Consider the following 26,569-nt stretch of genomic DNA (forward strand, 5'->3'; position numbering starts at 1 on the left):
CACTGCATGTCAACCACTTTGCGTACGACCAGCGAAGCGTAAAAAAATGTTTGCAGGACTTGATCACAGCTGGGCAGTACATCGATTATCGGCCTCCGTGTGAATTTGTGGTCGTGTGAGCAGGTCTGAATTGGGCCCTTAGTTTGGCTGTATACCTCAGCATTGCACCCCGACCTGAGATTTGTCAGACGGCAGAAACACGATTGCCTATAGCGGCGTAGGCACATTGGGGATTGACCTCACTTAAGAGATGTGAGTCAGATCTTTGGGAACTTTACATCTAGCCATAATTTAAGACTCATACAGTAGCTGCATTTTATTTCTATACCTCTCATTAATTAGTCAAGAGGAAATACTGAAGTGGAGCACGGTGCTGTTGGGCTGGCAAGTGCATATTCAGAAGGATTACAATATAATATATGATATCGCTAAAAGCATTTTTAGACCAAATGGGTTACTATTTCATCCAGTCCAAATTGAAAGTTTTGCCCCCTAGACCACATTTCTCATGCAGCCTCATACCCCATCTTCTGTACAATTATAACTTTCTATGCTACAATCACCCACAGTATCATACCGATTAGTAATATATTATAAATAATTAGCATATTGCTGAGGCTAGTTCATGTTACTGAACCTTGGTGACATAGGCACTGATACAGCAGTGGACGCAGTTGTGGTAACATGCCCATTTAACACACTGCTATTAGATATTACTTCTGACATTGTGATAGGGATAGCCATTAACCATCGATGTTTCATAATCATTGATGGCTTATGGTCGATGTAGAATAATTTTGTCATCAATGGGGGAGAACCAGATGGTTTTCCGACATCGATGGCACAGCATAACTGAATCATCACAAGAGGGATGACCATCGATGGGGGGTGAGGCAGTGGCAGTAGGTTGAGAAAGAGCTGTTAGACCCAAATGATGTAAGGAGCAGGCAATAGGCCAAATGCACTAAGCTTCTAAAGTGATAAAATGGAGAGTGATAAACAGCCAGCCAATCAGCTCCTGCCTGCCATGTTACAGACTGTGGGGGAGATGTATGAAGCAGTGATAAGGGAGGAGAAGTTGGCCAGAGGAGAAGTGGCCCATGCCATGCTGACTGCACAGAGGGCAACAGCCCTCCATACAGACTACTAGTGAATTGTGAGTGAATGGGGTGTGATGTATCCCGCACACACCTGTGCCACTGTGCGTGTGAGTGCATGGCGTGCCCCGGGTATCCCTCTCTCGCAGCACTCACCCAGAGTAGTTATTCTCGCTTCCCACATCTATGGTCTCATCCAGGTCGGAGTCGGAGCTGCTGTCCGGGCCCGGCCTCTTCATGGTCAGCTAGCATCTGGGACACGGGGCGATCAGGCGGGGAGGGCAGGGTAGGTCCCCCCGGAGACAGTGTGACAAGAGAGCAGGGCAGCGGGGAGATGTAGGGCTGGCAAGTGAGTGGGAGAACACAGCATCTATCCCCCAGCACTGCCCAGACCCCAGGGACGCACTGCCCGGACACCGCTGCCTGCCACCCCACCCCCACCCGCTGCAGACTGGACTGTGGGGGCCCCTGATGTGTGGGGGCCCTGGGGCGACCGCCCCTGTCGCCCCATGGTGGATCTGCCACTGCTATTACTAACTGCTTTGGGGATCATCTACATTTGGATATCAGTTATTTTAAAAGATTCCTCTCAGATGTAGCAGTGCACACCCACGCTTCTAGATGCCACATTGACAATCTCTTTTCACAATATCTCCATATATGGAACTAGACACGCCCTTTGGGTGGAGCATGACACGACCCCTCAATGTGCAGAATTCTACTACCAACTGTAATCTTCCTGAAACTAGTTTTCAAAAGTAGGCAAGTATGAACTATGATGTGTGCACTGCTGGAGAAAGCATTGATAATTCACCCACTGGTTCAGTGATAATGATGATTATTAGTGTTTTAGTAATATAAAATGTCAGATTAATTTGAAAGTGTTGCTTCTAAAATAGGGATAGGGAAACCCGGGGATTTTGATAAGATAGGACAATCATCAATACTAAATGAGATACCCACTCAAAATTTCTCTGTGGTTTGAAGATGCTGTTACAGGAAATCTGAACACATTGTTTACTAATGAAGCATGCAGGGGGCCTGTTTCAATTTGCATGCAGTGTTTATGTTCTGGATTATGTTCTGCTGCGTGCACACAAAAATCCTTACAGGCTCCTATGTCACCTGCAGAATGTGCACAGAATGTACATACAGCGGTGTTGTTGCAAGATGCACATTATCAGAGATGTCTTCGACAAGTGTTGGGCATTCCTGGACAGTGGCTAGGCAGACACACAAGTTGGTCCATCTTATACCTTTCACATTGCAAATGCCAGGTCGCACCCAGGATTTGGTAAAGGATTTTGCTGCTCACAGCGACCCGGCAATATGCCGGTTGCTCATGTCACACGGGGGGTGTGGTGGCAGCGCCTGGAGCTGATACCGTCTCCAAGCCCTGCCTCCTCCATAGTGTGAACTGGAGCTGGGTCGCTCGACCCAGGTAGCCTGTTCACATTGCACAGAGCCGGGATGAACCCTTCTTTTGACCCGGTCAGTATGCTAGGTTCACATCATATAGAGATCTGGGTCAACCGGGTTAGTTTTGCAATGTGAAAAATGTACTGCGGGCATGTAATATAAGTGGGGGGCACTTACATATTCAGACGATCAATCCATCAGTTTGAAGAACATGCTCAAGTGGTAAATCTGCACCTACCATAGGTTTGGTGCAAGGTTCAATGGTGCGATCGATGGTGGCATCTAAAGACTCACCAGGCAGTATGACTGCATGTACAGACACTCTCAGTCCTTGCACATTTATATGCACTATTGTACACCAGGGACCGGCTTTGTAGCTGTGAAGTTGCAGACAGGGGACCACAGATAGGTGCAGCCTAGCCCGCTTCTGCATGCATGTCTGAAATAGGTCCATAATGGATGAAATACTTGGTTTACAATAAAGCCATATTCACGAGAACAATTCACCTCAATGTTGTCTGGTGAGAAGGATGTCTGGTGAATGCTGATGGTTATGTTACACTGTGTAAATTAGAACTAGCCTGTTCTCAGGACTAATCTAAACTACTTACAACTAAAGATGTTTACATTAAAGCTATATTTACTATAATTAAATGGAAATAGCACACTTTATCATACCTCTCAATTGTCCCACTTTTTTTTAGGGGACGTTCCTGTGTCCCGCTTGGGACCGGCAGTGTCCCGTGGGGGGGGTGGCATTTGGGAGTCCTATTTCTGCAGCCAGAGGGGCTGGGGGCATAGCCAGCAGCTCACGGAGCTGATGGGCATGCCCCCAAAGCTGCGGAAATAGGGGCATGGCCTCTAAGTAGCATCGTGCATACAGGCCATGCCCACTTCCTGCTACGCCACACCCTCAAAATTGTTACATAAACATGTTTCTGGCTGGGCATGCAGTATACTTTCATAGGGCTGTAAAGTATGCACAGCGCTGAGCATTGGTTGGATTACTTCATCTATAGAAACAGTGAGCTGTATCATACTTGCCTACTTTTGTAAACTAGTTTAGAATTTGGCGTGTCTAGTTCCATATATGGAGAGATTGTGAACTTGGCACCTAGAAGCGTGGGTGTGTACTGCTACATCTGAGAGGAATCTTCTAAAATTACAAACTCAAATGTAGATGAGCCCCAAAGCAGTTAGTAAGAGCTACTATACTTGGTAAAGTGCTGGGAAATGGTGTTGATGATTCAATGTAAATGTATCTATCTCTCAATCCTTTTTTCCCCAAAAATGTAACAGTGTAATGTGGGCTAGGTGAAATGAGGGAGATTGCTAGACTAATGAGGGAGAGAGGGGGATTGCTGCTATTTCAGGGAGTCTCCTGCAGAATGCAGGAGGGTAGGCAACAATGAGCTGTATGTATTTCAGTTATACATGCGGAGACACAGCTTTAAGTCTATTTGTGTAAATGTGACAACTTTTGTCTCTTCAGATACTGGTTTCTTATTGGAAGGTGCAAGCAGTGCTTCTTCCTTTCGTTATGAGGTTAATACACTTCCCCTTCACAACTATGTTTAGTAAGCACTGTGCCGAGCTGCAAGACAGAGCCAGGGTTTCACATGAATCCAATATACGTAGACTATGATTCTCAATACAATGAGCTTAAAAAGTAAAGTCTTCAGGAGAGACCAGTGCCCAGAGCTTGAAGCATGGAAGAAAAGGAAAACTGTTAGAAGGGTCAACCATTGGAGACTTCCAAGAATGAGCTGTGTAGGTGATGTGTTTCTTTATTTTTCTACTTGTGATTCAGATTTTATCATGCCTCCATGTCTTCAGGGTTTTTAACCACATTTTCATATGTATCAATGGGTGGCTGATGACTTTTCAATGTTTAGGGTAGCACCAGCTTTTTCTGGCGTTACCCTCTAGAAGTCTATGATCATATTGCCAACCTCCGCCACCCCTCACTGTCCACAGAGGTCCCCCTCACCTCTTGGTGTGCTCCCCAGATGCTGTGACCTCCTCCTCACTAGCAACAGTGACTTCACCTTCCGGGTTGAGGGAGGATAAGGAGGAGCCTGGGAGGCACTGCCGCCGTCAGCAGCAGGAGGCTGTGCAAAGGGCATTTCTTTTTGGAAGTGCTGTCTTTTGTGATACTAATCGCACATGTTGGGATGTATTTCACATTGTTAATACATCCCGCTGATCAGGACATCAGCAGATGACATATACTCTCCTTCTAAGCCACAAAAGTGATTACCTTACCATGTCAATCTTGTCTAATGGTAGTTGCCATGTACTGTAAGTACAGAAACCAAGCACCAGCAGGTTCATAGAATTAGTTGGGATACATTATTAAACTTTCTCAAATACAATTATTTGTGATTCTCTGAGGAAACATGGAAAACATGCACTGTTAGAGTGCCCTGAGATTTGTTGCTGGGAAACACTGTTTTATGATTGCCAAGTGCAACTAGCTGTATTCACTGTGAGGAGCACTGCTTGCATCAGTTAGCACATGCTGCTTAGATAAGCATATGCAACATTGAATAATTATGGTCTATGCAGAATCAGCTGTAGAGCCAATTTTGGCTGACTGTGCGACACATGGGATAAGTGTTCCTTGGGCGTGTCGTGGGCATGTAGGTGCAATTGAAGACTATCCATAGGTAAGTGTACACAGAGATGATCTTATTCCAGCCTGACCTTTTCCACCAGATATAGAGCTGGCGCAAATGTACACTGAGGTGCCTGTTACTACAAGTGGATGATTAGTGGAAGCTCAGCCGCAGAGATGCAGACATTCAGGCCTATTGTGTAGATATGACCCTGGGCACAGTATGTTGTGATGCACGTGGTGTCATTTGGTTCTGCAACAATTATAGCTTTATTTTGTCGTGCTACAACAGCCCCTCATCTGTAAAAGTAATTCTTCCCCAACCTTCTTAGTACAAAGTTGTTGTACCCAGTGCAAAATTGCAAGTTCTACCTGGAGCTATTCCTAACTGTAACATGCAGTTATTGTACTACAGTGTAATGAAAGAAAGAGCTTATCTTCTTTGTAATTATACTTTACGGCCCATACACACTGGGCGATTTTGAGCTGAAAGCAGGTCACTTTTACCATCTGAGCTACATTCAGCTCAATAGCCGCCCAGCTCGTATGGCTCCGGCCGCTGGCGCTAACCTGCTGGTATTCCATCATCGCTCTGCATACTGTACATGCTGGGCAAAAAAGCTAGCCAAAAACACCCAGTGGACATGGTGCTTCAAATTATGGACAGTATCTAAACAGCATCCATCTTGACATTTATAGCAAGTAGTTTGGCTACTTGCGAGTTAAATGTTACGTTTTTATTATAAAAAAAATGGTCTATATTGAATGTTGAACGGTGTTAATGTTCTTATTTTAAAGTGGCTCAACGTTGGATCTGCTACTAGCGCTAGGGCTGTTGAGCCTGACTAGACGTTGGACCTGAAAGGGTTAACACACCTGTATCATAGTGGAGGATACTGACCTGTTAATGGAAAATGATTGGCGAGTTAAATGTTAACTTGCTATGTAACACACCTATATCATAGTGGAGGATACTGATCTGTTAAGGGGAAATGATTGTTCTTCTGCTCTGCGTAATACAGTTGTACTCTATGCAGTTGGACCTTAGGTCAGGTGTAACAAAGGTCAGCATGACATACAGTATCTATTTTCCACTGCTGCTAAAACTTGGGTTATTGCAGTGGTAACCGTTCGACTTTCAGTTTGAAAAAAAAGCCAGTCCTTCCCAGGTAGCTATCAGGGCTGGTCAATGGGAAAGAAACTGTTATGGGTGCAGTGTAAAGGGGCAACCTGGGTCAACCGACCTGGGTCTCATGTACAGCATGCAGAGAGGCAGATTTCCTGGTGCTTGGCAATGATAAGGGGTGACACCAAAATGCCGACACACTTTTAATTGAATATGTAAAGAGGTCAATTGCTATGATTTACCTCTAAACAGTTTTTTTTATTGCTGATATATGCAATCTGTTTAAATAGATACTGTGTAAAGAAGCGAAAAGGAAGTGGTTGAAATGGCTACAGTGCCTAGGTAGACAGTCAATAGGTCAACACAAATGGTTCTTGGTGGGCTGTATGATATGGAGACCCAGCAATGTTGGCCAGGAGTCGGGAGGATGGGAAAGTCAGGAAGAAAATAAGTGAGGATACAGTATGTTTTGACTTTACCACGGGGATGTATTTGGATTGGGAAAATTTATAAAGGTTATGTGGGAAGTTCTGGAATCGGAAGAGGTGAGTTTTCAAGGAACGCTTGAAGGTTTGAAGACAAGTGGAGACTCTTATTGTGCATGGAATTGTAGTGTTTGTATGAGAAGAGAATGGTCAACAGTGTCAGAAGCAGAAGAGAGATTTAAATGAATACGTGAGTAATGGCCTTCAGACTTAGCAGTGACCATATCATTCACTTCTTTAGTCAGTGATGTAAGGTTTAGGCAATTACAAGGGGGATTTAGGCTGTGGGGCGGCAGGGTGGGGGTCAGGTTTAGGTGACCAGGTATGGGGACAAGGGTTAGGCTCTAGCAGGGAGGGTTAGGGTCAGGCTGTGTGGGGGGGGGGGGGTTGGGTTTGGGTTGCAAGCAATTAGGGATAGTGAGGTAAGGAGAAAGGGTTAACTCACTAACAGAGCCCCTTTCCGGATTCTCTGCAATTGGGATGCCAGGATCGGTCTTTTGACTGCCAGCATCCCCACCGATGAATATCATATGTGTGCCCTCCGTGGAGTGTTGGGAACAAAAACCTTGCAGAAGTGGGACCAATCATTTTTGCGATTTAAGATTTGTTATATATAATGCGACAGCATACTGATATGTCACATGAGCTGCTTTGAGGAAGCTTATTTTAGATCTTGATGCTATTTGTTTAAATATGCTTTTCATTCATTACAAAACAGCCAACTACATTAAATATGCTTACCAGGAGATCACACTTATCAAGTTAGCCATTATTTTGATGTTCTACCTTAGATATATATTATGACATTACAGACTTTTCTCTTTCAATGGTCCTGGTGACACAGCTTCACATTGGGATGTAGGAGGGTCCGCAGGAGCCAGGCACCTATCCTAAAGCTTTTGGAGGGTAGGCTCCTCCCCTACTGCATCCCAGATTCCTCAGTTCGTGTTAGGTGCCCACTGGAGTGGGTGCTATTCTAAAGGGCTGCTGGAGCAGCCGAAGGAGTAGAGTTAGTTAGGGTTTTTATTATTTTATTAACTTCTACACTAGCTAGGTAGGCACAGTGTGAGGATTCTCATTAGTGAATCCTCACACTGCTAGCGCAGCAGGAGCTGACAGAAACGAGTCCTGTCAGCTCACTGTGCACGAGGGAGACGCTGTCTGGCCTCCCTGTGCAGCGCTTACAGCTTCTTTTAAGAAGCTGCCTGGGCTCCGGAGCGCTCTGAAACCGGCTTCACGCTAGGTGGGGATCATGGGGGACAGGCGCTCCGTGATGGCGGCGGCCATTTTCTGCGGAGCTTACACACTGAGCTCCTATACTGAGAGGACAGCAGTGTTGTTACAGGCATGTTCCGAGTGGTCCCCAGCTGAGGGGGAGATACTGGAACGAGGAGATCCTACAATGGGAGCGGCTGTCTGGGGGTAGTTGGCGCCAAAAGTCACAGACCCCGCAGCAGCAGGGACTTGGTCCCTTCCCTCACTCTGTTTTTGGCGCCATTCAGAACGCTTGCAGCGGAGCTGAGCTGGCTTACTGATCCTGACAGAGTGATTGGATTTCCTGGGCTTCGCTTTCCCCATTCTGAAGACTACAGAAAGCTAAGTGGCTGAGTACACTGTATAAATGTATGTACATTTAATGCTGTGACTGTGTTATTGAGAACATCATGTCTGAGCAACAGTCTGTGGTTTTGGGGGAGGGAGCCTTTAATGCAATGAGCGCTTGCAGTGGTTGTACACTGAAATTTGTCCCTAAGGGGGGCTTTTGTATTTTATGCGCTGCTGTGAAACCCATGGGGAGTGAACCCCAGAGGGTAGTGCATCGGACCTTGCGAGGGTTAAGTCCCTGAGACAGGTCGGAAAATGCTTTGGTGCATTACTGGACAGGCAGAGTGATGGCTGGTAATTTCCCTAGACCAGGGCCATTCTCTCAGCAGTCCGGCCAGCTCTTTGCCTCGGACCCAGACAGATCCTGACTTATACAAGTCATGCAGGATACTGCTATGGGAATCAGCAGGTTTAAATTACTTGTTTGACAAGCTTTATGGTTACTCTGGGGGGACCCCTAAAAGGTCTAATTCAGTGCCATTATTAGCTGCTGATGAGGAGGGAGAGTACACAGACATACCCTGGGTTCAGGGTGATGTTTCTGAAGAGTCCTCACCCTCAGGGGTGGAGGATTTGATTACTGCTGTAAACAGGCATTGAATTTGTCTGTGAAGTAAAAAACTCCTGCTAAGGTTGTTTTTAAGAGACAGCGTGAGGGAAATGATATCTCTCTGCAGACAAGGGTTTACAAGATTTATTGGAAAACCCCTGATATCTCTCTGCAGACAAGGGTTTACAAGATTTATTGGAAAACCCCTGACAAAAGGCTTTAGATGCCAAAAATAGATGGTTAAGCCTGTATCCCATGCCTGAGGATCATGCAGACCTCTGGGAGAAAGTTCCAGTGGTAGAGGCTTCTGTGGTATACTTGTCAAAAACCAACTGTGCTACCAGTGCAAGCCTTCAAGCAAGCAAGTCCTCTGATTGGCTTCAGTCTGGGTCTCTAAGGCCAGGATTGGTGGGTCAGTGACCTGTGCTCTAGTTGACATACTGTCTTTTGTGTGTTGTTACTAGGCAGAGAAGTATAATGCTGCTGCAGAAATGTGATGCAGGCTGAGCAGGAAGCTCTCAAAATGGCTGCCAGAGTTTCCTCAGTGTTTGGAATGCCAGGAGAGTGCTCTGGCTTATAGCTTGGAAGGCAGATAACAAGTCTAAAAAGGCTTAGAGGCATTTGCTTTTAAAGGAAAGCTGTTATTGGTTTACAACTGGAAGAGATTAATAAGCAGGCCACAGGTGGAAAAAAAGCACTTTCCTGCCTACCCCTGCAGCCAAAGCAGACATCAAGGTTTTCTGCTTTCAGGCCATCCTTTCGGCCCTCCCCTAGAGGAGGTGCGTCCTTTTGAGGACAGTCTTTTAAGGGATAGTCTCAGTCCTCCAGGGGCAAGGCCCCAAAGTCAAAATTTGGTTCTTGTTATAAGAAACCATAGGAGAGGAAAAATCCTCCGCATACTGCCAGGGGTTTTGCCCGGCGGTGTTTAAGGAGGGGGGACGTCTGTCACTGTTCAGAGACGCAGGGGCACTGTTAAGACCGGAACGCTTGGGTTAGAAATATAACCCAGGGTTAAAAGATTCCCTTCAAAGTTCTTCCACCGAGAAGGTTCATTCCTACACCACTGCCAAAGGAGGCTCGGCTCCGTACAGCTCTCTTGGGAGCGGCTCATTCTCTTTTAGAGAAGGGTGTGGTAGTCCCGGTCCCCAGAGCGGAGGGAAAAAAGGCTTTTATTTCACTCTGTTTTTGGTGCCCAAACCAGACGGGTCTTTCAGCTGATCCTAAACTTAAAGGCATTAATAGCTTTTTGTGGGTAGACCATTTCAAAATAGAGTCTCTACGGTCTGTGCTGCTAAGCCGGGACCAGGGAGAATTTTTAGCGTCCATGAAGGTCCAGGACGCATACTTGCAGGTTCTTATCCACCCGGAACTATTGGGGTGTGCAATAGGAGACCTTCTCCTGTAATTACAGGCGTTGCCTTTTGGTCTGGCCACAGCGTCAAGGGTATTCACCAAATAATGTCAGAAATGGCGGATGTGTTTCGACTGACGGAAATCATGGTTATTCCATTTTTGGACGACCTGCGGTTTAAAGCGGAGTCAGCAGACAAGTGAAGAGTCACTTGGCAGAAACCATCAGGTTTTGCAGATTCACGGCTGGCTTTTAAATTTACAAAAATCTCAATCGGTGCCGTCACAGAGACTCCAATTCTTGGGGATTGGTCTGGATACCCAGTTGCATTGGGTGTTTCTACCAGAGGCATAGGCCAGGGATCTGGCTGCCTTGGTACAGGAGATCCTAGGGTCTCAGAGCACAGCAGTATGGGGGTGACTCAAACTGCTGGGGAAGATGATGGCGTCTTTCGAGACGTTACAGTTCACCAGGTTCCACTCTAGAGTGTCCCAGCGGACAGGGAACTCTCAGACCATGAGGTCAGAACAAATGGTGTTGTTTTCAGAAACTCGATCCTTCCTAAAATGGTGGATGGAGGTGGATTCCCTTCGGGGGAGTCGGTCCCTGCAGTCCTGGAGCTGGGTGGTAGTCACTACCGACGCCAGTCTCAGAGGCTGAGGGGCAGTTGTCGTGGACCTGCGTCTGCAGGGCTTGTGGACTTTAGAGCAGAAAGACTGATACTTTACAGTCTGCCTTACTGATCAACATCTTGGAACTGAGGGCTGTGTGGAAGAGGTTTTCTCTGGCGGGAGAAAAGATTACAAGAGCTCCCTTTTAGGCATTCAGACCGACAACGTCACAGCTGTGGCGTATCTGAATCACCAGGGAGGCACACACAGCAATCTGGCCATGTGGGAAGTGTCCCGAATCTTCTTGTGGGCGGAACAGAATGTTCTAGCATTATCAGCAATCTTCATACCAGGAGTGGAGAATATAGAGGCCGACTTCCTGAGCAGGGAGAAACTGATGGAAGGAAAATGGAGGCTGAATCCACAAGTATTCCACTAGATTACAATAAGGGGGAAACCCCGGATAGGGACCTGAAGGCATACAGGTTCATCCATCAGGTACCCAGGTTGTATGACAGGACGTGGGATCCACTGGCAGAAGCAGTGGATGCCATGACTATCCCCTGGGAGGGGAATCTTCTTTATGATTTAACGCCAGTTCCAATGCTGGCAAGAGAGTTGAAAACAATACAGGCCCAGACAATTCCAGTAATTTTAGTGGCCCCAGATTGGCCAGGGAGATCCTGGTACTCGAGGCTTCAGAGATTCTCTGTGGACTCGTGGCGTCTACATCTGAGGTCAGACCTTCTAAAACAAGGACCGTTCAACCAGCTGGATTCAGCTCGATTAATTTTGACGGTCTGGCTGTTGAAAACGCCATTTTGAGGAATATAGGATTCTCAAAGGCGGTGGTTAACGCAATGAGGAAAGCCAGAAAGTCAGTGTCTTCTGTAAATTATTTTGGGGCCTGGAAGACCTATATTTGGTGGTGTGTAAGACAGAGGTCACGCACATCGAGATTTAAAATGGCTAAATTGTTGGAGTTTTTTACAGGAGGGCCTTTCCTCTGGGTTAGGCCTTCAGTCACTCAGAGTACATATCTCGACCGTGTCAATTTTTCTTTCCAAAGAAGGATTGCGTTAGAACCAGAAGTACAGACCTTCCTGCAGGGGGTTTATCTATTGAAACCTCCCTACAACCAACCAGTAGCGCCAGGGGAATTATCTCTGGTTCTGGAGTACCTTAAAGAGGCGCCTTTTGAGCCGTTAAGGTCGGTTGACCTTAGTTTCCTTTCAGGGAAGCTGGTATTTGTGTTGGCGGTGGCGTCAAGAAAAAAAAAAAAAAAAAAAATATATCGGAGTTGATTGCTTTGTTCTTCAAGTCTTCCTCCCTTATATGTCACGATGATAGGGCTGCCTTTCGGACAGTACCCCTAGATTTTTACCAAAAGTAGTCTCTGCTTTTCATCTAAATCAGGAGATTGTTCTGCCTGTGTTTCAACCCTCAGAGGGTTGTTAGGAAAAGGGACAAATTAAGGAATTTGGATGTTGTGCGCGTCTTGCGCGTTTATGTGGACAGAGTTAAGAGTGTCAGAAAGACTGATACTTTACTGGTTTGTATGACATACACAAACTTAGTTGGCCTGCTTCTAAGCAGACCATTGCTAGGTGGTTGCGCTCTGTTATTGCGTTTGCATATACTAAAGTTGGTAGGCCTGTACCGGCCAGGATTAATGCGCATACCACCAGGTCGGTTGCCACCTCTTGGGCGGTTCGACATGGGGCAACAGCTGAGCAGGTTTGCAGGGCTGCCACTTGGTCTTCTGGTCATACTTTTGCCAAATTCGATAGGTTCCGTGAGTTCGCGTCGGTGGACGCATCATTCGGGCAAGCAGTGATGAAAACTGCAGACCTGAGCGTACCCACCCAAAAGGACCGGCTCTGGAACGTCCCAATGTGAAGCTGTGTCACCAGGACCATTGAAAGAGAAAAAGGGATTTTTGTAAGAACTTACCGTTCGAATCCCTTTCTCTGATATGGTCCTGGTGACACAGCGATCCCTCCCTTACGCTCAGTAAGTATGCCAGTGTTCATGATGTTTCATGTTATAATTGGTTGAAAAGTTAAATTTAAAATTGTGCATATAATATGTGCAGGTGTTTGTACTGAGTTAATGTATTCCAGTGGCTTTGAAAGATTGAACTGAGGAATCTGGGATGCAGTAGGGGAGGAGCCTACCCTCCAAAAGCTTTAGGATAGGTGCCTGGCTCCTGCGGACCCTCCTACATCCCAATGTGAAGCTGTGTCACCAGGACCATATCAGAGAAAGGGATTCGAACGGTAAGTTCTTACAAAAATCCCTTTATTTCTCTGTTCAGTCACACTGGGAGTAACATACTGTACATAGTAACATAGTAATTAAGGTTGAAAAAAAATGTTAGTCCATCGAGTTCAACCTATCTGACTTGTAACTACTGACTTGAGTAAGTCATATCTATAGGATTCTTAGTGGCAAAAAATGCATCCAGTTTTTAAATTCTTTAACAGTAATTGCTGTAAACACCCCCGCAGGAAATGTGTTCCAGAATTTTTTTAACTTCTGATCTTACATGTGGCATGAAAGATCAAAAGATGTAGCAAAAGATCAATAGGAATGCACATCGGATCTTAAGATAAATCTTTGGAGAAAATGCACGTTTGCCTGAAATCTATTGTCCAGAATGGCCAAAAAATTTCATGGCTAATTTATTTGCACATCTTAAGATCGCTGATCTATCCAGTGTGCTTGCGCAGCCGCCTGGAGCCTGCCCAGGTGTGCGCCGCGTAACGTAACCTGCATCGTAAATCGTAGACCTGCTATATGTTCTCTGCATGGCTTCCTGCCACTGTGACCCCCAGTGGCAACAAGCATCTCACAACCCCTGGCATCGAGCATGCAACCCCTGGCATCAAGCATGAAACCCATAGCAACAAGCATGAAACCCATAGCAATGAGCATGTAGGTAATCAGCACTTATGTAGCATAATATGTAATAGGCATTATGGCGTGTGGTGTTATATGTAATAGGCATTATAGTGTGTGGCAAAATGTGTAATGGGCATTATGGTGTTTGGTATAACAAGTAATATGCATAATGGCTTGTGATGTAATAGGTATTACGGCGTGTGTCATAATGGGCCTTATTTTGGTTCATTCTTTCTGACAAAATCCTTCTTAGATGGACAAAACCATGTGCACTGCAGGGGGGCAGATGTAACATGTGCAGAGAGAATTAGATTTGGGTGAGTAATTTTGTTTCTGTGCAGGGAAAATACTGACTGCTTTATTTTTACACTGCAATATAGATCTCACTTTAAAGTAAAACCCCACCCAAATCTAATTCTCTCTGCACATGTTACATCTGCCCCACCTGCAGTGCACATGGTTTTGCCCATCTAAGAAGGATTTTGTCAGAAAGAATGAACCAAAATAAGGCCCAATGTGTAATGGGGATTATGGCATGTGGTATAATACTGTATGTCATGGGTGTGTGACATGTAATAGGCATTATGGTGTACATTTTTTGGTGCGTACATTGTCCCTATTATTGCAAAAATTGTCAAGCCCTGGCATAACATGTAATGGGCATCAAGGTTTGTGGCAAAATGTGTAATGTGCATCACAGTGTGTGGCATAATGTGCAATGAGCATCACGGTGTGTGGCATTACGGTGTGAAAAATCAAGAATAGAATTGAAGCCAAAGTTTTAAAAAATGAAGGGGCGGAGCTGGGGCAGGTCAATATGTGGGCTGTGGTTGTGTCAAAGGGCAGGCCACTGTCCGGGAATCTCTAACACAAACTAGGTAACCCTAGTAATTACTGATTAAAGTTCCATTGTGAGATCCCTCCTACCTTGTTTTACAAATGATTAAGTATACACAGGGGCGTAGGGAGGGCGGAGCCACCGGAGCACGCGCTCCGGGCGCAGAGAGATAAATGGCGCCGGAGGCGTGCGCTGGTGGTAGCTGTGTTGCCGGCTCGCCCACTCGCTCCCCCGCCCGCTCCCTGCTCTGCCCGGCAGAGGCTGAGCTGCCCACATGAATGTCTATTTCGCTCCAGCGCTCCCAGGGGAACGCAGTAGCTTTCATTACTGCTGTAGTGCAGACTAGAGCGCACTGCATGTCATATTGGCCTGGCAGTGACACCTGCATAAACTGAAACTACTACCTTACAACGGGGAAGGGAGGGGGCGGAGTCCAAGTCGGGGGCGGAGCTACACGGCACTGTGCTCTATTGTGCTGCAGCATGGCGTGTGAGAAGAGGAGCTGCTGAATGTACACACCCAGTAACCACACAGCAGCCCAGCCAGGCCTGTTACTGTTAGAGGTAGGAGTGAGGCACACTCACTATATATGTGTAGAAGTGTAACAATATGTATTATGTGGTTCATGTATATGTTTAGAGCTAATGTATGTGTGTGACATTATGTATGTATGTATGTGTATAAGTGTGTATTTGTGGATGTGTGTGTGTGTGTGTGTGACAGTATGTATGTGTGTGACTGTGTGTACAGGCGTATGAAGAGAAGAGAAGACCCGTGTGCAACTGCTGGTCTCTGGGAACATTGCACTGATTGCGCTTGTTCCCGGGGACATATCCAGTGCGCCTGCGCAAATCACTCGGAAATGGCCGCGGCGGTTATTTTTGGAGTGATTTGCGGCTCCTGTGGGCTGGTAGGGAGAGAACACTGCTATCTGCTGTGTGTGTGAGGCTGGGGACAGCACAGCAGCTAAGGAAGTGATGTACATGCCCACAATGACATTTGTGGACATTGCCTCCTTGTTATGTACATGCTGAAGGTTTGTGTACTATGGTCCTGGTTCAAGTATATACAATCAGGTAAATGCCACCACACTGACCGCACACCCCCCACCCCTGTGCAGGCTGTGAATGGGTTCGCATCCGTGCAGACTGGAAGAAATCACTCACCATCGAATGATTTCCCCCTGCTTGCAGTCTAGACTTACTGTGGGGAGAAGGAGGCCGCTGATGATGTCCGCAGCCCTCTCTTCCAACGGCCGCAGAATGCATGCATTTTCCAGGACACTCCCAGAAAATGCTACGTTTATGCCTCCAGAGCCCTGCAGGGCTAACCATTGCAAGCTCCTGTCGTATGAATGGCTCCTGCATGCGTACTGCAGGCAGTACACCTGCACGGTCACCCGATAATCGCCCATAAGATCATGCCTGAATTGGGCCCTATGGCCCATATTAAGATGGGGATGGAGTAGCGGCTCATACAGAAAAGTACGATGTTCTGTACTTTGCACATATCACGGACACATACTGCACATGTGCAATACGGGTCTATGATGGTGAATGCAGAACGGCATTGGACTGTCAGTGATTGACAGTCTGGTGCCGTTTGAGAGTAGCAACAGTCCATTTCTCCAAACGGAGGCCTCAACCATCCACCATTGCAGGGAAGGGCAGAGGCCAGGATCTCTATCAGAGGATGTAGATTCCTAACCTCTTGGTAGGTATTGTGGCAGCTGGCTTGCGCAACCCCATGGGCTGACTGCTACACCAGCCATAAAGTTGACACCCCGCACCTCTTGCATACAACGGGGTGGTGACTGTGCAGCTATTTGTAGCACAGAGAAGTAAGAGGCAATAGCTAAGGACAGGATAGGGTCAGTTTCTGTCTTCCCAGCACAGCTCACTCATGCACCTGCAATAAGCCATATATAAACTTTGGGTTTTTTTTGTGTGTACTTACAGCTACCACTAAAAGGTGTTTTCATATTAACTTTTGATTGCATTTTTTCTTATATTTAAATTTACAATTTTTTTTCTTATTTTGTTTTTATTTTAATGATGCTTTGCTTCTATTTTTATTTATTTTACTTTTCTATTTGATTTGTCATTGCTATTCTATTAGTTTGCAACATTTCGTTGTGGCCGCTATATTTGACACTCCCACATTTATTTATTTATTAATATGCTAGTGCTTTTTTAATCTTAATTTTAATTTTAAGATGCTTTTTACCCATTCCTGTGTGAATTACAGCGGGCAGCGCTGAGCATTCTGAGTCTTTCCCCCATATGCTCTGCAACCCCTTTCCCTCTTTACCAACTTTTGCCGGGTACTGGAGCACAGGAGCACACAAGATTTTGTGTGAGTCTGCCTGTGTAATTAAAGTGGCAATAATTTACAAGGCCACTTTGGCACATGCTGTCCCCATTTCAAATATGCAGATGGGAGTGCCAATGCACTTGCTGGCACAGTGCACCAAAAATGTCTAAGTTATGGCTCTGTAGATGAGTATTGCTATGGGTGAGGAGTGATGGGTGTTGCTGACTGCTGCGATCTGTGCTGCTGGGTAATGGGTGCTGTAATGTGACGGGGTGCTGTGCTGGTAGGGAGTTGCTGGGTCAGAGGCAGAAATAGCGGTGGCGTTAGGGGGCACCAGCCAAATCTTGCCTAGGGCATCAAATTAGTTAGGGCCGGCTCCGTATAAACTAGTGCGTCTTACTCATAAGAGATTCATAGGTCAACATATGTACATATAGATACAATTTGTAGCAGTGGTGAGTGTGTTGATACAATTTTCACTTTCCTTTATAATAGATAATACCACAATGGGACTGAAGTGATTTAAGTATCAAACTCGCAGTGGGCAAGCTCGTGTCAACTTTTGAAATTGAATTTTGATCTGTATAGTTTAACTTGGCGCGCCTCATTAAATTAGCTGTCTGCGTGAACCATGAGACAGGGACATATCTGCTCCGGTCCACAGACTATAAGGGAACCAGGTCACTCCATCTACCCAGAGCACACTTTACAGTGTCCGGGTAGTGGCAGACGGAGATCACAGTGGCCGTACTACCGCTGCGGCTATCAGTGTTGCTAAGGGTAGAGACGCCTATTTGACCCCGGAACTTACCATCTACTTGGAATCACAGCAGCGTAACCCACTTGTCCTCTGATCTGCCTTCGTGGGAATCGGCTCTGTAGAAGGGAGAGATACCCAATCTACCCAGGTGCCTGTCACCAACCCGAAGTCATAGCAGCATTATTGTACTGCCCGCTGAGAAGCATCTGCTTATTCAAACATAAATACAATAGCCTCAAGTGACAGGACACCATTCATATGTATATGTTTGCAAGTGTTACCTCAACATTATTATTGCCAGTCTGATCCTTGAATCACCTCAGTCTCATTGTGGTATAACTTATAATAAAGGAAAGTGAAATTGTATCAAGACATTCACCACTGCTACAAATTGTGTTTACATGTACATATGTTGTTATTGTCTAACCTGTGAATCCCTTATGAGTAAGATGCACTAGTTCATACACCAAACAATTCATACAATAAACTGAAGTGACATTGGATGCTCACCACCAAGGATTTTTTATCATTTTTTAAGACACTCTTTCATATCTTGTTCACACTTCTTACTGTTCTTTTTTTTCTTTTTTTAATATTGCAGAATTTTTAAACAAACATTTAATAAAAGTTCATTTTTATTCATTATGGTTCGTTATATAGTACGTAATAGGCATCATGTGTGTCCTTCTGTGTAATGGGCATTACGGTAAGTGGCTTTATGTGTAATGGGTATTACAAAGTTTGGTAAAATGTGCAATGGGCATTACAGTGTGTGGTATAATGTTAGGCCATGCCCCCTTTTGCCGCACAAGAGCCCCGCCTACTACAATTTGGTGTGGGGGGGGGGGGGCGCGAAACATGCCCTTGCTCCGGGCACCGTGGCACCTAGCTACACCACTGAGTATACAAACATGAAAGAAACAAACTGTGATTTCAAAAAGTGCAGAATACATTTTAAAATGCTTAATGTATTGCTACAGTATGCAGCTAATTTATTCATCTGTAGCTAACCAATTATATTGCATGGTGGCACTAATAAGACAAAACACTGAGATTCTGACACAAGTTATTTTGAACTTCCTGAGCTTCAAAGCACAAGAATCAGATATGATAAAAGTACAGCTGTAAATTCACCAGATTTCCTCCTAGTTAGTTTCCGATGCAGCCTCTTCTCTGTGATGTACAGGTATGTGCACATGTTAAACAGCCCAACACTTCACACAATGGCTCTTTTTTCTGTGCAAATACATGTACAGTACTAAGATATACTAAGCCTTGAAAAATGATAAACTGGAGAGTGATAAACCTCTAACTAATAAGCTCCTACCTGTCATGTTTGTAACACAGCCTGTGACATGGTATTTAGGTGCTGATTGGCTGGCTGTTTATCACCCTCCATTTTATCACTTTTGAAGCTTAGAACATCTGGCCCACTATGTGTTTGCACTGTAGTGCTAACGCCATGGGTGATGGTTGTCCTACTGAGACACCCCCTGGCTGCGGTGCTAATTAGCCACAGTATGTACTGTACTAAAAAGCAGTATAGGTTGTGCCATCAGAGACTGTACCAGCCTTTATTCCCTCAGAATCTCCATCTGAACATGGCAGCTGTTGCCAGTGCAGTGATGCCTTTTAGAGAACTAGCTGACTTTGACTCACCCATGTCTGGCTAACCACCCCCCAGTTACCACCCTGAAGAAGGCCCATCAAAATGTAATGTATCTTTATGCAATTTTCATCTACGTCTTTGTGTGGTTATTATTTAGGCGCTTGCACTGTATCTGTGTCGGCTTAGCCACCACCCCTGAATCAGCAAGCATATTCTGCTACAGCAGGGCTTTCTCAGAAAAAGTAATACAGTACTGTATATCAGCTTGGATAATGTGTATTATTTAGAATTGTTGTATGCTTTACCCATGGCTGTCATGCATGCAGTAGGAATGAAGTGTTTACTCTGTATGGCCGGAATAGCCAACTCCAGTTCACGTTTTCATTACTTTCGTCATCTTTAATGTATTCATTACTAGTAAAGGGACCTGACATTTGCCAAGCAGGGCTCTTAGGTACATATTTGTAGCCCCGAGTATTTTCTGTCACTATGACATAGTTCAGTTAAAACTCCTGATTCACCCTACATATGAGATATAAGTGTGGCACATACAAAGCTTGTATTATGCATGGTCTTGCAATGAGGGCTACAGCAAAATCACATGACAGTCGTATGGAGCCTTATGAGGTCATCATGGTACTTGCAGTGTGTACATTTTGTAAGCATTCTTGGTTGTTAAAGGACAACAGGTCCAATTGAGAAAAAAGTTGCAAGTATACAGTACAGTAGGGTGTTTGAGCTTTCTTGATCGGCTATTAATATTTATATTCACAGTATGCACGTGGCATGTAATGTACTCTACATTGGGGGTCCAAATTTTTCAGAATGGTTATTTTTACGCATTTTGCCGCATTTCTCCGCATTCTCACATTTTGCTTTTGACATTCATTGATGACATTTGATTTTGACATTTATATTTTTTTTGAAAGAAAATTTTTATTGTGAAGCTCATCAGAAATAATCAAATAACAAATGGCTTACACTGATCATGATACAGACGTTCACATGCATAATGTCGTACATAGCAGAGAACAGTGAATGTGATATATCAAAACTGAGCTCACATTTAATTATTTTTCTACAGTTATATTTAATGCAATTCTTATTCATCTCGTAATATTGCTGACCATATCAGATATTCATTTGTAATAGTTTGATTACACTGGCTCTTGATTAATACCAGCACATATATAAAACATTAAAATAAACGTGTAAAGAACCAATAAATAGCAGTGAGCACGAAAACCTAAAAAAAATGTGGGTCCCTGGGTCCCCTCACTTACAAAAATCGGGGTCCTACCTGACCTTTTCGGGGTCCCAACGGAATAAAGCCTCCTCCCCTCCCCCATTATTCCACACACCGTTATACCCATTATGCCACAAAGTTATGCCCATTACGCATTATGCCACACACTTATGCCCATTATGCCACAAAGTTATGCCCATTACGCATTATGCCACATCGTTCTACCCATTCCAAAACATGCCACACACCATAATGCCCAGTACTTTTATACATTCTGTAATATATATTGCACCATCTCTGAAAGTGGGCACCCAACCTTCCCCTGGGACCCTTAGTACTGCATATACTACAGCAGACAGGTGTGCAGACTCACTTATCCAGTCTGGCCAGCAGGTTCTCCTCTGTGACATTACTCCAGGATCTTCTTCACTAAGTTGGAGGCAGTGGTGCAAGTAGAAAAAAAGGCTCAGTGGGCGTGATCATATGACAGAAGGGGGAGTGGCTATATGACAGAAGGGGGAGAGGCTATATGACACAAGGGGGAGTGGCTACATGACAAAACTTTAAGCCCCCAGTGCCAGATATGCCCCCCCACAGTGCTAGGTATGCCCTCAGTGCCACACATATATGCCCCACGGTGCCAGATATGCCCCCACAGTGGCACACATATGCCCCCACAGTGCTAGTTATGCCCCCAGTGCCAAATATGCCCCCACAATGCCACACATATGCCCCCACAGTGTTAAGTATGCCCCCAATGCCAGATATGCCCCCACAATGCCACACACATGTGCCCCCCACAGTGCTAGTTATGCCCCCAGTGCCAGATATGCCCCATAATGCCAGACATATGCCCCCAGTGCCAGATAAGCCCCCCACAGTGCTAGTTAAGCCCCAGTGCCAGATATGCCCCCACAATGGTACACATGCCCCCACAGTGCCACACATATGCCTCCACAGTGCCAGAAGCCAGCAGCCCTTCTGGTGTCCGGGTCTCCCCTCCTCCCCCGCCGATGCTGCTTCTTCTTCCGGGGACAGGGGAGCGCATCGTGGATTCGCGTGTCTCTCCTTCCCCAGCTTCACTGTGTCCAGGCCGCCAGCCAATCATACCTCACGGGCTGGCTCCTGATTGGCTGTCGGCCCGCAAGCTATGATTGGCTGAGAGCCCAGTCTGTCACAGGGAGGGGAAGGAGCGACAAGAGATGCACTCCCCTCGGCTCCAGTGGCAGCAGTGGCGGGGCAGCGGAGACCCGCTGCTCGGACCCTGCCTGTCACACTGCTGCTGCTGATCTCCGGCGCCAGGTGGCCAATCCGGATGAAGCGCGTCCCGGGGGACCCGCCCCTTTTATAAAAGTGAGTCCCTGGTCTTTGGTTTGGGGTAAAATACGCGCTATAGCGCATATTTGCGAACCCTGAAATAGAGATAAAGTGACAAGATGAGTATCACAGGGAGCTAGCAGCTTATTAGCTCATTAGAACACAACATCCTTATTCAGTCTCAAGGGATAGAGACAGAGTGCCGGGTTAAGCAGCACAGAAAGGCAAGGTACTGTACATCTTGTATGCTTAGTGCAAGCAAAAGTGCCCAACACTAATTGAAAGTAGCTGGTGACAATCCACCTACAGTAGGTGCTAATAAAGGGCCAATTCAGACTTGTTCACACAGGTCTGAATTTCCCTGATGGTGAGGGACTGCGCATGTACAGTCCCCTGCAGCAAGTGTCTTTGGATAAATGTTCATTTATTGCCTGATTGACAGGCAGGGGGCATTCTGGGGTGGGCTACCGGTATTTCATGGGCGTGCCCACAAAAAACGGTGGACGCACTCCTAGGAAATGCTGAGTGGACCCCAGCAAACGTAGGAGTGCCCCTGCCTGCTCGGGGCTGGCGGATGATGTCACATGATGTCAGTGCCCGCCCCTGATTCGCATAAGACCGTTCATCTGAAAAGTAAGTCCCGGCTTACTTTCAGCTGTGAACAGATCAGCTCTGAATTACCCCTGTCTGTTGTGCAGTGTAAATATAAAGTACAAGACATCGTGGAAGAAATATTTTCTTTTAGTTCCCTGTTGCTCAGTACTGTCGGCTATACACCCCCATCCCAAACTTTTGGGCTGCAATGGGGCTAGTAAATGAAATAACATATATTGGACCACTTAGTGCTTGCTGGCACACATTAGCTAGTCTACCAGATGCAGTTATAATACTATAAACCATTAAAAACTATGGTAACCTCAAGTGTTGTACTATAATGAGGGTCTGGGAGACGGAACAATGTTAATTAAACCATTGAGTATGTAATGGTCACATTCAGAGATTTGATGACTCTTCCAGACCCCTGAAAATATTCCATAGAATTATAAAGCGACTGTGGCATTAAATAAGTGGAAAACTAATTTCATTTCTTGTATGGGATGTGCGTGTAAAGTGTGCTTTCTTTCTATAATGCGAGGAGAATGGTACTCACCTGTACTGCAAGGGTTATAGTGGTTTCCATACCCTGGATAATAGTGGAGATGCTTATTTTATCCAGTTCAGAAATGACGCCAAAGATTTCTCCCAGATATAATTACTTATAGGAATTAAAAATATTTTAATATATTGATATCATAATTTGAAAAAGTCTGTGCCACGTTGTGATTTAGCGTGCTGGATTGTGCACTAGCTAGCTAGTTTTCAATAGTATGCCAGGTAGTGCACTATATCGTACTGTGTGTATGCACTATCCGACGTACGATGAGCGCTCCCGCCGGTCATATGGGTGGGAGCCTCTGGGATGAATGTGCAACTCAATTCTGGCTACAAAACATACCATAGTATTGTGAAATAACAATACAATTTTAGTAAATAAAATAATGCACTAAGAAGCTTTGAGACACTTCTAAGATAAATGTAACACCTCACATTTCTCCATACAATATTACAACAAAACTTAGTGTGTCAACATATTGTATATTATTTTCAGCACAAATCGTTTGCTTTTGACCACCGGACGTTCCCGGTAAATAGTATACAATATTGTATGGTACATAGATCGTACCGTCTGTACGCACCTTAAAATACATGTGCAGTTATAGCCAAGGCACACACCTCATTGGTTCCCACTGTTAGGGAAACGGATCAGGTCTAGCGCCAGAGAAGATGAGGAAACACCGGGGACAGCGGTAGGTAGAGAGTTTGACTGGGGCAGTACACCTGTCAAACTGTAACGCAGGTATCATAAGGCACTTCAATAAAAGACCTAGCTGTTACAATTATATTAGAAAACAAACCTGGGGGACCAGAATCTGGTCAAACAGTAATGGGTAAACCGTTACATAGGGTCAAGGGAGTGTTCACATAACTGTTTTGTAATATTCTAGCAGTTAGATTTGTCTGCTTGCCAAAATCTATTTTATGGATAATGGTAGCATTTGCATGGGGACTCCCTTAAAATGCTGAGCGTTACCATGTCAGAGCATCCCCCCGCCCCCCCCCTCCCCCCCCCCCGTGCGAGTACCATGCCGACAGTGCAGGTCGGCAAAGGCGCCCAAGCAGAATCCCTGCACATGCGCATATGAGAATATGTACATGCGCAGGGCACAAACATCAGTCCCCCATGCAAACACACGGGGGGCAGATTCGATTAGAATGAGGGCCTTTGTGTGGTATAAAATTCGACTTTTAGAATGTCATCACTAGAATGTCGATATGAGCATTAGGCCGACAACCAATATGTCAGTATTAAATAATGCCAACATGGTTAAAATGTCAGGAAAAAGAAGAAATATGAACAGCGCCTCTTTGCTACAATGAAGTACACACAACCAAACGGTTTAAATATTTATATTACAAAAAATTCATTTGCACATCAATACAATTATACATAAAATACAATAAATTACTGATTGATATGCTCACTCCTGGGGAAATAAAGCAATAATTGAATGGCTCAGTAGTTGAACAAGGGGTGCATACACTTTACCAATTGGCTGGATGTGTTGATTGATAAAGCTACAGCCAGTAGTGAAATGCGTCAGGTGTTTCCTCACTCCTGGAGTCACTTTTTGGCTCAAGGACTGCCACCTTACCACTGGGACTCATTTGGTCACTTCCCTCACTGTGGAAATTCCACCACCCACTCCACAGGTGACCCCTGATCATTCATCTGCTATCCGGACATCCCTGGGTATAACCCTCAGGTGCAACTGGGCACCAATCGAAATCAAGGACATTACATCTTTACCTGCCGTCCCATTGTGTTTCCTCCAGCGGTTTCAGGGGCACCGCATCACCAGAGAGGACCCTTGGACAGTTTGGGATTCAATATCCGGATCAACTCACAGACACCTCCAGTGGCCTAAAATCTGAAGACCATAATATCAGAGAGGATCTGTGACACCTTGTTCCACCTCCCCCATTTCATGGACAGTGACCCACCATCCAGCCAATTGGTAAAGTGTATGCACCCCTTGTTGAACTACTGAGCCATTCAACCATTGCTTTATTTCCCCAGGAGTGAGCATATCAATCAGTAATTTATTGTATTTTATGTAAATTTGTATTGATGTGCAAATGAATTTTTTATAATATAAATATTTAAACCGTTTGGTTGTGTGTACTTCATTGTAGCAAAGAGGCGCTGTTCATATTTTCTTTTTCCTGGTAATCTATTGTTAGGGTTTGACTACCCCTAAACTGAACAGCAGTCCTCTCCTTAGAGGATCAGCTCTTGTATAGGCTCCCTTGTCTTTGCCTCCAGTAAAAAAAGACCTTTTTCGATATATGGTTAAAATGTCGACATGTTCATAACATCAGTGGGAAACATGTTGACACCAGAATGCTGACGTACACTTTTATTTGCTTATTGTAGTATGTAATGCTTACATGTTGACCTTTTTACTATGTCTGCATTTTTGAACGTTGACATGTTGATTAACAACCTAAAGTCCATTTCGACATTCTGATGGCATTCAGACCTGCTGACATCCTGGATGTCAACCTTATGACTGGATACCCATAAATATAGCAATGTTTTCATTTTAACCGCTGAACTTTTTTTTATCTTAACCCAAGGAAACACTGACAGGCATTCCGTGGCGGGAGCCCAGTGCTAGCCAATGCTACTTCCTCACATGCAGCCAAAGATCCCATACTGTACGTACATACGCTCCATAAATTAACTCAGTGCCTATTGTACTTGTACAGAAACCCATACCCATTTGTAGGGTGTATGAGGATGTTCAGGGACCGCCTACATTTTACTTAAAAAACATAAAAAAAATCATGACGATAACTTCTACTGGATGGTGCTTGGCTAATCACATCTCTGTCATTCAGTGGAACTATTCTAGCAAGATATTGTTTAATAACATTAAATGGTAGCCATGTTGTACTTTCCACTTTTTTATCCACCGCACCTACGCATATGGCAAGACTACATGGCAAGTGTTCAGATGCTGTAATAACGCTGTCATTAGGGAAATAATTTAAAAGCTGTGATATGCAATATTAAATTGAATGCTCTGTAAGCCATGTAGTGGAAGGAAGCCAAAACTCTTAAACTGTTCTTCACCATATGTGCACGATGCGCATTCCAAAATTGCAGTAGGAGATGGTGTTCCCTCACTGTCCCCCCCAGATTCATGCTCCATTCACTCCTGTAGCCATTCATAGCATTTATTATTTTCACTTCTAAATTCCTCCAAAACTACTTATACTGCTTTATAGATCAAGTGTTCGCTTTGAAGTGCTATGATTTCAATTTGACAGTTATAGTTATTCTATTTGGTGAGTATTTTTTAAACCCCATATTAATGCAAAATATTATAGATTAGAACCAAACATTGAAATTGCGCAAAAGTGCAACTGGTGGCGGTATTCTGCAGGGGGCTGCCCAGCGATGTGCCCAAAAAAATCCGCATTTTACAGGCCGCTTCCAGAAAACACCTCATCACAGCCCCTCAGAGCTTAAACTGCGATCACCAGGCATTTGAAGTTTAAGTGTTCACACATACGCACTTGGGTGTGTGCATATGCGCAGATATCCGGAAATCACA

General features: G+C 45.0%; 1 protein-coding gene across 5 annotated transcripts in view; it reads left to right on the top strand.

The window, feature by feature from the left end:
- The window catches only part of DOCK10 (dedicator of cytokinesis 10), a 341,015-nt gene that overhangs the window by 89,410 nt on the left and 225,036 nt on the right, over positions 1-26,569 (top strand). For 3 of the 5 annotated variants that reach the window (XM_083177976.1, XM_083177980.1, XM_083177978.1), the window contains exon 1: positions 4,105-4,286. The exons of the other annotated variants lie outside the window; for them this stretch is intronic. In XM_083177976.1, the coding sequence (XP_083034102.1) occupies positions 4,158-4,286 (129 nt within the window). In that variant the 5' untranslated portion in view covers positions 4,105-4,157. Of the gene's footprint in view, positions 1-4,104; positions 4,287-26,569 lie in introns of those variants that run through there. 5 annotated transcript variants of the gene reach the window in all.

This window comes from Crinia signifera, chromosome 3, assembly GCF_055691185.1.
Source record: "Crinia signifera chromosome 3, ASM5569118v1, whole genome shotgun sequence".
Classification (NCBI taxonomy): Eukaryota; Metazoa; Chordata; class Amphibia; order Anura; family Myobatrachidae; genus Crinia; species Crinia signifera.